The sequence below is a fragment of the Leishmania major genome, chromosome 28 (assembly GCF_000002725.2).
Source record: "Leishmania major strain Friedlin complete genome, chromosome 28".
NCBI classification, from domain to species: Eukaryota; Euglenozoa; class Kinetoplastea; order Trypanosomatida; family Trypanosomatidae; genus Leishmania; species Leishmania major.
Window position 1 is genome coordinate 27,480 of NC_007269.2, and position 13,294 is coordinate 40,773.

The 13,294-nt window shown below is 56.6% G+C and overlaps 6 protein-coding genes across 6 annotated transcripts; all 6 read left to right on the plus strand.

The window, feature by feature from the left end:
* Positions 1 to 257: 257 nt before the first annotated feature.
* LMJF_28_0090 (adenylate cyclase-like protein) lies at positions 258 to 2,108 on the plus strand (the record flags this gene model as incomplete). The annotated part of the gene is made up of 1 exon (XM_001684235.1): positions 258 to 2,108. One exon carries the CDS (start codon positions 258 to 260, stop codon positions 2,106 to 2,108), a length of 1,851 nt encoding a protein of 616 aa, XP_001684287.1.
* A 1,112-nt stretch (positions 2,109 to 3,220) lies between these two features.
* LMJF_28_0100 (conserved hypothetical protein) lies at positions 3,221 to 3,454 on the plus strand (the record flags this gene model as incomplete). Its single annotated transcript, XM_001684236.1, has 1 exon — positions 3,221 to 3,454. The coding sequence occupies one exon, from the start codon at positions 3,221 to 3,223 to the stop codon at positions 3,452 to 3,454; it is 234 nt and encodes a 77-aa protein (XP_001684288.1).
* Positions 3,455 to 4,376: 922 nt separating this feature from the next.
* On the plus strand, positions 4,377 to 4,994 carry LMJF_28_0110 (putative proteasome beta 3 subunit; the record flags this gene model as incomplete). Its single annotated transcript, XM_001684237.1, has 1 exon — positions 4,377 to 4,994. One exon carries the CDS (start codon positions 4,377 to 4,379, stop codon positions 4,992 to 4,994), a length of 618 nt encoding a protein of 205 aa, XP_001684289.1.
* A 1,068-nt stretch (positions 4,995 to 6,062) lies between these two features.
* LMJF_28_0120 (putative DNA-direcetd RNA polymerase II,subunit 9) lies at positions 6,063 to 6,485 on the plus strand (the record flags this gene model as incomplete). Its single annotated transcript, XM_001684238.1, has 1 exon — positions 6,063 to 6,485. One exon carries the CDS (start codon positions 6,063 to 6,065, stop codon positions 6,483 to 6,485), a length of 423 nt encoding a protein of 140 aa, XP_001684290.1.
* A 733-nt stretch (positions 6,486 to 7,218) lies between these two features.
* LMJF_28_0130 (conserved hypothetical protein) lies at positions 7,219 to 7,767 on the plus strand (the record flags this gene model as incomplete). Its single annotated transcript, XM_001684239.1, has 1 exon — positions 7,219 to 7,767. One exon carries the CDS (start codon positions 7,219 to 7,221, stop codon positions 7,765 to 7,767), a length of 549 nt encoding a protein of 182 aa, XP_001684291.1.
* An 836-nt stretch (positions 7,768 to 8,603) lies between these two features.
* Positions 8,604 to 12,989, plus strand: LMJF_28_0140 (putative pantothenate kinase subunit; the record flags this gene model as incomplete). The annotated part of the gene is made up of 1 exon (XM_001684240.1): positions 8,604 to 12,989. The coding sequence occupies one exon, from the start codon at positions 8,604 to 8,606 to the stop codon at positions 12,987 to 12,989; it is 4,386 nt and encodes a 1,461-aa protein (XP_001684292.1).
* Positions 12,990 to 13,294: the final 305 nt, after the last annotated feature.

Below are 13,294 nucleotides of genomic sequence, written 5' to 3' on the forward strand. Positions count from 1 at the left end.
TCATTGCACAGGCGCGACCGTTTCTTCTATTTTAGGCTCCTTCTACTTTGTTTCATTGCCCTGGGGTTTCAGCTATGGGAGCTGGTGCTTCTCGCCAACGGCGTTGGAAGATACAGTCCTCCATGGGGGACGCCGATCCGTGCTCTACGTCGCCGCCCGTCGAGGTTTTGACCGCGTGTGAGAGCTGTGAGAGCTTGAGGCGGAATGGGAGTGCCTCTTCGACTGACGGTGCCAAGCGGAACTCGCACAGGCGGGAGATGGACTGTTGGAACACGCGAAGAGACTCGAAGGAGTTCCAACATGAAGCAGTCGAGATGGACAGCCTACAGGCCAACTGTGGAGCGCCGAATGAGCAGGCTTTTCACGACACGCTTGTGAGTGCCGCTTACCAGTTGCGGGCCCGCCAGCGCGATACGAATGTGAGCATCTCGAAGGCGGAGATGGAGGGCCTGGTGGTTCTCACCCGCGAGCTGGAGAACTTCAAGCAGATGATGAAGCGTTCGGAGTTCACGGTGGAGGGAACGTGGAGGATCGTGGAGGATGGGGGAATGGTGGAGCGCTTTGGTCAGCAGTTGTACGCTGAGCTGCTCACCCGAAATCCGCGTCTGCGCGTCCACTTTCACGGCGTCGACATCGAAGAGCAGTCTAAGTCCTTGCTGCGCATGGTAGGTACAGCGGTGCACTTCTACCAGAAGCCGCAGTTGACAGTTGACATGTTTACAAAGGCTGGCGCACGGCACCGTGGCTACGGCGTGAACGCAGAGGTCTTCGTGGAAATGCGCAACGCCTTCATGCGGGTATTCTCCGAATTTGTCGGTACCGACGTCTTTGAGGCGGTCGAGGAGGAGTGGCGAAAGTTCTGGAAGTACGTTCTAGATCTGCTCGTGCACGGAAGCGAGAGCGCGGAGGGGGAGCGGTATGGAAAGATGTACGAAGAGAAGATGCTCAAAACGATACAGGCCGATTTCAAGCTCATCATGGAGCGGCAAAACAAGTGCGACCTGCGGGGCCAATTTGTGAGCGTGATGTACAGTAAAGCTATCGAGATGCACGAGGAGTTGTCAAAGTTCGAAGCACTAAAGGATCTGCGTGCTAGTGCACGCGTCTTGCAGGCATACATCGACATAATTAACAATATTCATGACAAGAAGCTTTTGGACGAGTACATGCGCGAGCTTGGCGGGCGCCACACAGCCTACAACGTGACGGTGGAGAACCTACAAGCCTTTACCGAGCCGTTTCTCTTCACCTGCCGCCACTTTTTCGAGGAGGAGTGGAATATTGCGGCCGAGTCGCGTTTTCTGTGGCTATTTGAGTACATGATCGACGGCATTTCGGCCGGTATGGTGAGCGACATCAACAGCATCGTAAACTTGCGCGCTCCCAGCAACAGCGTTACTTTCGGGCTAATTTTCACCGATATCGAGGCAAGTACAAGGCTGTGGAGCAAAGACTCGAAGTCAATGAGCCTTGCGGTGAAGAGCCATCACGCCATGATTCGGCGCCTTATCGCTGACTACGGTGCTTATGAGGTCAAGACGGTCGGCGACTCCTTCATCATCGCCACCAAGGATGTACTGGTGGCGGTAAAGCTGTCGCTGGCCATCCAACTAGAGCTGATGCGGATGGCGCCGATTGCTCCGGGATTTGCGATGGTTGACAGTACCGAGGGCCACGGTGATCCGCAGGCTTGGGATGACCGCACGTTGCGCGTGCGGATCGGCGTGGAGCACTGCACGGATGCCACGGCCACTTATGACACCATTCACAGGCGCTACGATTACTACGGGGCTAGCGTAAATCGCTGCGCCCGAATCGAGGCTGCAGCGTGTGGAGGGCAGATATTACTCTGTCGTGAGAGTTTTGAATATCTCAAGTCCATGCCCGAGTTCCATAACGACCCTTGCCCCCACTTCCTCCGCCACGTTGAGATCGCCACTCCACCACCAAAGGTGGATAGCCGTGGTTTGGACCACTTCGTGGTAGTGAGCGATGTCGGCCTGGCGTCCTTCAAAGGCATAGCTGAGCCAGTGCACCTTCTCTCGTTGGTGCCGCGCTGTCTCGCTGGGCGGCAGTTTACAGAAAAGTTTACGAAGGTATCGGAATAAATTTGTACCCCCGCCACTCAGTGCGCTACTCTCAGTTCTCTCGAAGTCTAGGAGATCGGTGCGTGCTTCTTTTCTCTGATACTCTTCTATTGTTCGTGATGACGTGGGGGAGGGGGGCACCTCAGGGCGTGGTATGAGGACCCAGCCCGCGCTCTGTGAGGAAGCCAAGCAACCCCCCCCCTACTTTCGCCAACGCCGAACCACTGCCGGTCGTGACTGCGTCGTGTGCCTGCGACGTGGGGAAGTGAGAGCGATGCATCGCTAATGATATGTTGACGATCAGGTCCTGAACGGCGTCGTGTCGAAGAGAACCACGATAGTGGGCACACGTGGGCCACTCCTATGATTAGGCAAGTGTCAGCGTGTCTCGACCTTATTACACCCGGCCCTCACTTCCTACTGGTGCTGGGACCCTGAGCGTCACCCCAATTGAGTGCACTAAGTGGCGACCGGCATAATGGGAGCGGCTTTGAGGCAACCTGCGAGGCGGTGGTGGATGAGTATCGTTTGAGGCAGAGGCCGTGCTCCTCGATGAGTGAGTCGGAGCACTGCTGTAACGCGTGTGTCCACGACCGCTTTGCACGACGCGATAGGGCGTGTGACAGGCCTGGGTAGAGCTGAGCTGAATCGATGCTGTATGGCAGTGAGTGGACATGTTGAACAAACGACAATGAATCATTTTATATGTTATGTAGCTCCTTACTCCGCACTGGAAAACAAGAAAAGAACAACCAAAGCGACACCGCGTTGTGTTTGAGGGCAGCCGGTGAAGTACTCTCTGTGGCAGGTCCTACATGGAGTGGTGTGAGGGCCGCACACGCACAGCGGGGGAGTCTGCCGCGCCATTTGCACTGAGGGCGTCCTCTCTTCGCATCTCCTATCTCCATTTACTGCTAGCTGGCAGAGTATGCACACATTTTACACCCACGTGCTTATCGGCCTATCAAGTCCTAATTCATTCTGTGTGCTTCTCCTTTTCTTGTCCGATCGTTCTCCTTGCACATATTGTATCGAGGGATCCTGTGCAAACGCGAGGGGACTATTTGCGCATCATCACGCACCCCTCCTTTTCACGCAGGTGCCGTGGGCTCTGTCTAGTGCCAGGAGAGAACATGAAGCAGCCGTATCGATCAACGTGGCGGGTGTATCTTCCGGGTTTGTTTGTGATGTCGATGTTTAGTGTTGTGGTTTATTTTAGTCGGACGCGCTCCGATGTGGTGAAGTACGGTTACGATTTTGTACCCATCTACTCTGAGGACGGCAAGCTTGAGGGCTTCACACATCCCGTGCTCGTGAAAGCGGGCAACGAGTATCGCGAGATGGAGGAAGAACGGAGGGTGCGATGACGGCTTGTCCTCCTCTGTGGCGCATGTTCTACTCCTTGCACGTGAGCCTGGATGTATTGAAAGTGAGGAGGCGGGGCGGTTTGCACACTCTGCGCGCGTATGTTGGCCTACCTTGTGCGCCTTTATGTGTGTTTGTGCATCTTACGGAAGAGGGTGCGCTTGCTTTTCGTTGTAGCGGAGGCGTTTCTCTGTCTTTTCTGGGCTAGCGCAAACGCCCTCTGGCTGACCAAAGACGATCTACTCGCTGCTTCTGTGCCTTTCGCACCCAAATTCGTTTGGTCCCCTCGGATGTGCGCAACTGCGTGCGTCGCTGACATGGACACATGCTGGACGCTGAGGAATGGACACTCTAAGGGAGTCTTTTCCTTGCCCCATCTCGCCTGGCGGGTTGCAAGGAGGTCCCGTGACGACGAGAGGGCCAAATGCACGTAACGGACAGTGACTGCTGCGGTGAGCCAGCGGCGAGGGAGAACTACTCCCTTGACGTTTATTACTCTCGTTGCTGTGTTGCATTGTCTGTCGCAACCCCGAATGATAGCAATGGCAGAGCTCACAATCTTCTTTTCCTTCACTGCTTTTTCTTCGCAAACTTGTTTCCTTCGCTTGCGCGGTCATTTGTGTGTGGGTGCACATTCTTTACTTGCGACTGGTCGGCTCTCGCCCGTGCGTATCGGAACGAGGGGATCTAAACACACGTGCCAGGAGCTGCCAATTTCCCTTTTCGTTCCTTCTTTTGAACACAAACTCACCACCTCCTGCGCTTGGGTACGTATCGTGGGTGTTTTTTCCGTTTTTTGTCACTTCCCTCATCTGGCTGCTGAACCCCACGCCTCCATTTCTCTCGCCTCCTTGCGGTGCCCCCATTCTGCGTGCCCTTTAGGTGTGACTACTCTCCCCCTTCTCTCTAAGTGAGTTATCCAAGATGTCTATTATGTCATACAGCGGTGGCTCGGTGATGGCCATGGCGGGAAAGGAGTGCTTCGTCATCATCTCCGATAAACGCCTCGGCGAGCAGCTGAAGACTATCTCGACGGAGGTGCCCAAGCTGCATGTTGTTAACAACAGCATCGTGTACGGCCTCACCGGTCTGCGCACGGACCAGCAAACCTTTGCGAACAAAGTTCAGTTTCGCACCGACATGTACAAGCTGCGCGAGGAGCGCGACATCACTGGCAAGGCGTTCGCGGCGATGATCACGTCCATGCTGTACGAGGCACGTTTCGGACCATGGTTCGTGGAGCCGGTTATCGGAAGCATAGATAAGTCGACGGGCGAGGTGTACCTGTGCGCCACCGACCTCATCGGTGCCCCGTGCGAGCCAGAGGACTATGTGTGCGCCGGCACCGCTGCTGAGAGCTTGCACGGCATGTGCGAGGCTCTCTGGCGCCCGGGCATGTCTCCGGAGGAGGTTTTCGAGATTGCTGCGCAGGCGATGCTATCTGCGTGTGATCGCGATAGTCTCTCCGGCTACGGTGCAGTGGCCATGATTGTGACGAAGGACAAAATCACGACGCGCCTCATCAAGGGCCGAAAGGACTAGGGGCGTAGCCAGGAAGCCTCCTCGTGCTCGGGTCCTCGTTTGTTTTTGTTTTTGTGTGCCCGTGATTGAAACGCATCTAGGGCACACTATTTTCTCCCTTCTCTTGTCCTTGTGCGTTTTTTTGGCTGGATGCGCTTCAGGTGAGCTGCTCAGGCTCGAGTTCATCGGTGTGGGTAGGTGGTGCGTCTTTGTCTTTCCCAGCTGTGTGTGCGATCTTATACACAACTGCCAGAATGCCGCGCGGTAGAGGTGGCAGGGAGCGCGGAGTAGGTCCTTCGCTGAGGAGCAGGATGGTGTCCCTATCGCCGTGGTGTTTTTTTTTTTGTGTGTCAGTTCCCCCGAAGTGCGTTCGTGCGGGGTTTCCTGTGCCCTTCTCTCGCCAGCGTGCGCGTGTGTCGGTGCTCTGCGCTTTCCTTCGCATGGGCGTGTGTGAAAGAACGGAACAAAAACGAACGCGGAGGCGAAGCTACTAGGTGCAGTAGCCCCATGTGTGGAGCACCGGTCGGAGTGCAACTTGTGTCTATGCCAAGACGTAATGGCCCATTACACTACGCTGCGTTCTCAGCACTTGCTCCTGCGGAGATTTCTAACGCGACGTGCTGGTGCAGAAACACTCTGCCATGGATGATGCTCGTCTTTGGTCCAAGCAGAACATGTGGGTTGTGCTTGTGCCATCATCCCCCCCCCTTTCTTTACGGGGGCCAAACATCAATGAATGGTGGTGCCCCTCCGTTGTTGTGCCGCTCATTGTGCTGCACCCAATTCTGTTGCCATTTTTGAGGGTTGCATCGTCTCTCTTTCCCCTCTTCTTCTCTGGCGGCCGATCTTTTCCCTCCGCACATGCACCGCTGGTCGCGTATTACGCGCGGCTGCGATTTTGTTTGTGTCACACACGCAAAGGGATTTGCTATGGGCAGACGTGTAGCCGTTGGCGTAGAAAGAAAAAGAGAAGGGGCGTCTTTGTGCACCTCCTCGGCGATATCGAGTGTGACCGCAGCTCGTGTTTCCTCGCTGCTTTGCCTTTCGTAACGTTTGTGTCCGCGGGACCTCGCCTGTGTCTCAGGCGCGATGGAGGCGGAGGAGATCACCCAGGTGAGCATCGGCAATGCCACCACCGCACCGATGCTTTTCTGCTCACGCTGCAACAACCTCCTTTACCCGGAGTGTGATGATGACAACTACAGCATGACGTGGCGTTGCAACTACTGCAAAACGACTGAGCAGCATGACGACTGCAAGCTCGTCCACGTTATGAACTTGAAGATGAAAGCGGACGCGATCGGTGGTATGGATCTCGTTGCCGAGTTCGCTAACGACCCAACCGCGCAGCGTGATCCTGACAAGCCGTGCCCCAAGTGCAGCAAGAAGGGTGTTGCTTGCTTCGTGAACCCGCTCGGCCAACCGCAGGAGGACATGACACTTTACTTTGCTTGCTCGGATACGGTGTGCCGCCACGTTTGGAAGGGTGCTGCTGTCGAGGACCAGAACTAGCATGGCGCGCCTCGGTTCAGAACAAGGCGGGTAGCAGGTCGGCTGAAGTGCAGCTCTGTCCTTTGCGCCACGGCGCTCCCGCATTTGTTTGTTTTTCTTTGCTAAAATGCGGGACAATACATCGATCAGGTGACGTAATCATGCGCGACTCTGGGGTTCAGCCCCTCTTCTCATTACAAGAATGGAAGGTCGTCTGTGCTCCTGTGCTGTCCGCCTTGCATTGTCATCGACCGCGTCGCGGTCTTTCCTGCAGCGGTGTTCCAGAAATGGAAGCATACGCTGCCCGATGATTCACACGGATACTCTCGATATGAATGCACCGACTCTTTCGGAGTACCTCCGAGACGGCCTGTGGTGAACAGCTTCTCCATGGCTCCTTACTTGCCCTCTCTCGCTTCTCGTCTCGTGGAATTGTCTTTGTGTTCTCACTTCCGCCCTGTAACGGTGCTGTCGTCTTTGAAATTAGCAGACGCTATACGCGCACTACGGTGTTCGAGACAGTGCAGCGACGCGCTGCTTTCATTCGACACGGTCGTTTTGTGTGATGGAACGGCGGTAGCGTTGTGCCCGCCTGTGAGCATTGCGGCGAGCAGAAGAGGTCGAGTAGGCGGCAGGAGAGGTGAATCCCCTCATTCCCTGTAGGGGGTACCTTATCTGCTCCTTTTCCTCCCTTTTCCCGTGTGCCCAGCTTGCGCGTTTGCTTGTGATCCACGTGAGTATATTGCGATTCACCATGCACATTTTTCGGATATCGGTGCCACTCATGTGCCTTTTCTACCACTTTATCGTAGTGATCATCTCCTTTGTCAACTACATCATCTTTGTGAAACTGCAGGGCACGTCGCGAGCGCTTCGTGATGCGTATCTTGCCTTCTGCGTGATCGAGACAGTAGCCTATGGCGCCTGTGCTGGGCCACTGTTTGTATACTCGTACAAGTACGGCAAGACTTCCACTGCCCGCCTCGGTCGCCTTCTCGGCGGCATCGCCGTTATGTTTCTGCTGTCTTCACTCCCCATGGTGATTATTGAGATGGCTCTGTTCTTGTCGTTTGATTCAGAGCTCCGCCATGCTTTGGATGGAACAGTTTTCTGCTTGCATGCCACCGCAGCTTTGTTTGGTGGCTTCACCTCTTGGTTTGCCTACATGCGCGTTGTGGCACGCTTCCTCCAACGCTGGCGAGGGCCTGAGCGGCAGATCGCCGACGACTCGGAGATCCCACCCACCAAAGATGTTCGGCTGCATCTAGTCAAGCGCTACCAGTGGCAACCGGAAACGGTTTAGCTGTACAGAAGAAGTACGTGGGGTAGAGGTGTGTGTGTGTGTGTGTGGAGGGGGGGGGGTGAGCAGCAGCGCTAGCTTCCCTGTTGTGCACGGCGCTGCGACGGACAACTCGTGGCACCAGATTTTCCACTGGGTGGCGCAAAGGGGGATGGGGCGCTGTACATCGCAGATGCTGCAAAGGGACAGCGTGTCGGTGCATCCCGTATCACATCGAAACGCAGTGCGTCCCTCAGGTGTACGCGCATGGAGATAGATTTTGCGTTCTCTTTTGTGTTACACACGCTTCGATTTACATGCACGCGCAGACACAAAGACTAAAACAAAAACGTGTCCAATGCAATGCCGGGGTTGTCCATACAACGTGTTTGCTTCGCCGCCTCTTTTTCTATTCTTGTTTGCGCTGTGTAGATGATTAGAGCCTGAGAAGCAACGCTCCAAACGCAAAATAGAATATCGCGGTTACCTCGAACACCGTCACACATGTATTGCTGGATGTGTCGCTCGGGTGCGCTGCGTTTTGGGCCAACATGCTTTCGGTTGCCGTTGGAAAGCCTCTTAGTGGACTACCTCGAGTGACGACCTGCGTGGTTTGCTTCTGCTCCATGTTTTCTTGGTCCTCTCTTTTCCTTTGATTCGGCGCTCGCGGGTCGCAGTAGGCTGGCATCCTGCGCACCGATTCTCTCGCGCTCGCTCTTGTCTACTCTTCGCCCCGCACTTGTGCTTCTGTGACGTCAATGTCGTTGCTTTCTTTTCGCTGTTGCATGACATAGATGGCAGTATCGGCCTACTAGGCAGCGTTAGTATACACTTGACTAAGTAGAAGGGAACACGTCACAATGTCAGCGAGCGACGTTGGCTGTGCCTCGGCTCGGGTACTCAGCTACAACTTCAACATTCTTCCTCGAGGGAGCGGCGGGTATCAGCATGAGCGCATCGAAACCTTTCTTGCTAGCGTCGACGGGTACGACGTGGTGCTACTGCAGGAGGTGTACGCGACGAGCTACTTCCCGTATGTAATGCAGAAGCGACTGTGCTATCAGAAGATGCTTCTGGACGGACTCGAGGCAAAGGGGTTTCACCACTACGTGATATCGCGACAGCCATCCTACCTGACAATGCTGCGGTACAACGTCTGCTCCGACAACGGCCTCATCATCGCCTCGCGGTTTCCGGTGTGGCACCGCGGCTCCTATACGTTTCGCAACCACGAGCGTGGCGAGGCAACTGTCAGTAAAGGGTGTTTGTTTGCCGAAGTCGAGGTGCCCGCTGCACACGGTAAGGGCAGCCAGCGCATTGTCTTCTTTAATGTGCATCTGCGCCCAGAGGACAACCTGCCGTCAGAATCGTCGCAGATGCAGCAGGTTCACCGCTTTGTGGAGGCGGCTCTTGCCCAAGTGCGGGAGCAGCACGCGGACGGCGGAGGACCGGCGGCGCTGCAGCCGAAGGGGGCCGAGGTGCCGTTCATCATCGCCGGTGACTTCAACATCCACGGCATAGACCCGCTGAACGGGCATCCCTCAATGAGGTTCCAGGAGATGCTGAACCAGTTTCAGGACATTGGGTCTGTGCGAGATGTCATTTACGAGGAGACAGGGCAGAACCCACCGACCCGCCCGCCCATTCTTTTCTTTCCAGAGTTGTCGAAGCTGGAGCGCTACGAATCGACGCCGCAGCGGCAGGACTACTTCCTGGCGACGAAGTGCATCCAGGTGGAGAAGCCGCGCCTGGAGAAGTACGTGGTGAGCAGCCGCCGCCCGTACACGTACTTATCGGACCACTTTGGTATTGCGTGCCGTGTGACGTTGGCGCTGAACCCGAGCGTCTGCTTCGAAGGGCGCTCGCTCGTGCGTCTGAACTTTTCCTCTCTCGTCGAGGCAGCCAACCACGAGCACTCGAATCCGTCGTCGGATGCGCGGCTTGAGGCGGTCCTCATCGCTGCGTTTGTGTGGTGGCTCTTCTCCTTCAGTTTCATGTCGCTGGTGCTGTGCGCTGCATTCGCTTGGCTGGTACGCTGGGCCCAGAACTACAGCGCCTCACCGGTGCTGAGTGAGCCGCCTCTGCTGACGATGGAGGCGCTCAAAGAGAAGGGGGAAATGTGCTTCGCCAACAAGGCGCTAAACCCTCTTGCGGGAGTGCGAACCCTCGGGGAAATGTGGGAGCGCAGTGTGACCCGCTTCCGAACGTTCAAGTGCCTCGGCGCCACCAGCGAGCTCGGGGAGCCGGAGTGGATGACGTACGGCACGGTAGACATCCGTGCGCGGGAGCTCGGTGCTGGCCTCTTGGAAATGGGCTTTCGCGCTGGCGATCTGATCGGCGTGGCGTGCGAGCCATGCCGCAACATTGTTATTCTCGAAGTGGCATGCGCCTTGTACGGCTTCACTACGGTGCCGCTGGCGGGTAAGCGCAGTACGATGAGTGCTCTGCTGGACCGCCACCGGATTCGTGTCGCCGTCGCGGACCGCAGCTCCGTGGCGATGCTTCTCACGTGCCGCTCCACCAAACTCGAGGTCGTCATGTACACCAGCGCCTTCGTCGATGAAGACGATCATGCGACGGCGAAGGATGTGAACATCCGGCTCATTCCTTTTGAGTTCGTTGAGCAAAAGGGGCGACTGTGCCCGGTCGCACCAGCGAAGGAGCATGTGACGACGGACTCCGTGTTCACGTACACATTGGACAACACGAACAGTTTGGCGAGTGATGACGGGAGTGCGCTGCTGCCGGTGCGTCACTCCAGCGTTCTGTACGATCTGAGCTTGTTGCTGATGACGGGCGTGCTGCCCTCGTCGTTCAAGGGAGAGTCGATGGTGTGGTTCAGTCCCATGGCGCTGCTCTTTCATCGCGTGTGCGTGCTTGGGATGCTGAGCCAGGGCAACGCCATTGCTACCGTGGACGCCGCCCACCTGCAAGAAGCCTTCGTGAAGTTTCAACCTACTCTCTTGGTCACCGCCCCGACTCTCTTCAGCACGAGCCGCTTGCAGCTTAGCCGCGCGCAGCACCGACACAGCGCTGTGTACAACTGGCTCTTCAACCGTGCCTTTCAGCTTCGCTCGCGTCTCATCCACATTAAGCGGCAGGACAGCTCCCTTCTCCGCTTCATCTTTTTCCGCGCCTTCCAGGAGCAGCTAGGCGGGCGCGTGCGCAAGATAATTTTGAGTGTCTCGCAGGAGAGCACCGCGTTCAGTCTACTGGAGCACGTCAGTGTGTGCTACGTACCACTGGTGTGTGAGGTGAGCTACCTAAACTGCCTCGGCGTGTGTGCGATCGATGGCATGACAGTGCCCTCGTTGCAGGTCGACTTGGAGCCGATCAGTGACCTCTCGGACGGCGTCGGTATCGGCCAACTGGTCATCGCAAAGAAAGGCGAGCCGCGCAGGCGCCTCGAGATCGCGGCGCAGTGGAAGCGCGATGGCACGGCTAAGTTTCTGGGGGAACCGCTGGGCATCCTCTGGCCCGTCGCCTATCAGTACACGATTGCGGCGGAGCTGGGGCGCATTTTTTCCGTCTCACGGTACATCAACGCCATCTTTGTCTACTGTGACCCGCTGAAGCCGATCATCGCTGTTGTACACCCGAACCGCGACACGATCGAATTTGAGTGGCGCCAGTCCCACTGCTGCGACGACCCCGCACGGCAGCTCGGCTGGACAGAGCTGGTTGCGTACGCTACGTCAATCATCACGGCCGACCTTGCTAGCATCGCTCGAGAGGAGAAGCTGCACCCGTCACAGGTTCCCGAGTTTGTGCACCTTCATCCGCACGCGTTCAGCGACCACAGCACCTTTCTCACTCCTTTTGGCAAGATTCGTCGCGACGCCGTGCACAAGTACTTCAGTTCTGTGTTTGAAAGACTATACAGCGGTGTCGCCACCTCGCCGCTTGCCGCGCTCAGCGCGGACTTGCCGGAGGATGTGAGTGACGTTGAGAGCAGTGGCACGAAGCTAGGGTCGGTTTGCGATTTCGATCTGCGAGTGCCGGTGACCATCGACATTGGCGGCACATTTGCGAAGATCGCGTTTATCATGCCGCCTACGGGAGGTGCGTTTCCGACGTTTCCATCCATCATCCACGAGGCGTCATCGCTGTCGGAGAAGTTGGGGCTGCGCACTTTTCAGTTCTTTGCAGATGAGGAAGCAGCCGAGAGCGAGTTGCGTACACGGTCCCACTCGCTTGTCGGCACGCTTCGTTTCTTGAAGATCCCTTCCCAGCAGGTTCCGCGGTTTACTGATTACCTCGCAGGCTCCCACGCCATCAACAACTTCAAGCCGCAGTACACCACGAAGGTGCGCGCCACCGGCGGCGGCGCGTTCAAGTATGCTTCGGTGGCACGAAACGTTCTGGGCATCGAGTTTGATGTGGTAAAGGAGATGGACGCCGTGGTGAAGGGTCTCAACCTGGTTCTCCGTGTCGCGCCCGAGTCCGTCTTCACGGTGGATCCGAGCACCGGGGTCCACCACCCGCATCAGCTTGTGAGCAACGGGGATGGCTTCTCGCCGTTCCCTTATCTGCTCGTCAACATAGGGTCTGGTATATCTTTAATCAAGTGTACCGGCGCCGACGGGTCGCATGTGCGTGTTGGCGGCTCACCCATTGGTGGTGCTACGTTCTGGGGCCTCATTCGTACGATGACGAATCTCACGTCGTGGGAGGAGGTGATGGAGATTATGCGGCTGGACGGTCCGGGTGACAACAAGAACGTCGACTTGCTTGTCGGTGACATCTACGGCTATAACGCGAAGGACTTGCCCGCCATGCTGTCTAGTGAGACGGTGGCGAGCACCTTTGGAAAGCTGGGGACGGAGCGGTTTTATGACATGAAGCGTAACATCTGCACCGCCCACTTTGCAGACGACGACGCAGCAGGCGAGATTCTGTCGCCGAAAGGGTCGAAGTCGCCATCTGTGATCTCCGAGCTACCTGTCCGCAACGGAACTAAGGCGGCATCGGCCATCGATATTGTGCGGTCTCTCTTGAACATGATTTCAAGTAACGTGACGCAGTTGGCGTACCTGCATGCACGTCTGCACGGGGTGCCGAACATCTTCTTCGCGGGCGGCTTTGTGCGCGACAATGCGATGATCTGGAGTCTGATAAGCACGACGATGAAGTACTGGTCTTCCGGAGAGTGCCATGCTCACTTCCTCGAGCATGACGGCTACCTCGGAGCGCTCGGGTGCGCCATTCTCGATCCTCACGGGGATGCGGCAAACGAGGAGCAATAGAGCAGGGGCTGCTGCGGTGGGAGCCGAGGGATGTCCGTTGAGTGGTGGAAGTTGGTGGTGGGGATGGCGCACCCTGATGGGTCGTGCTTCGCCGGAGCGGTGCCTGCACGCGTTCGTTTTTCTTTTTCGCCACCCCTCTCCTGTCAGCGGTGGTCTTGACCGCTTTACGCGAACAGCTTCTGAATTGCACTGCATTACGGCATGCGCTGCATCCACGGCAAGAGGAGCACTGACACCGCAGCACAAGTTAGCTTGCTGCCCATTCTCTTCCTTTTCCGCTAGCGATCAGAATGGTGTTTTTCTCT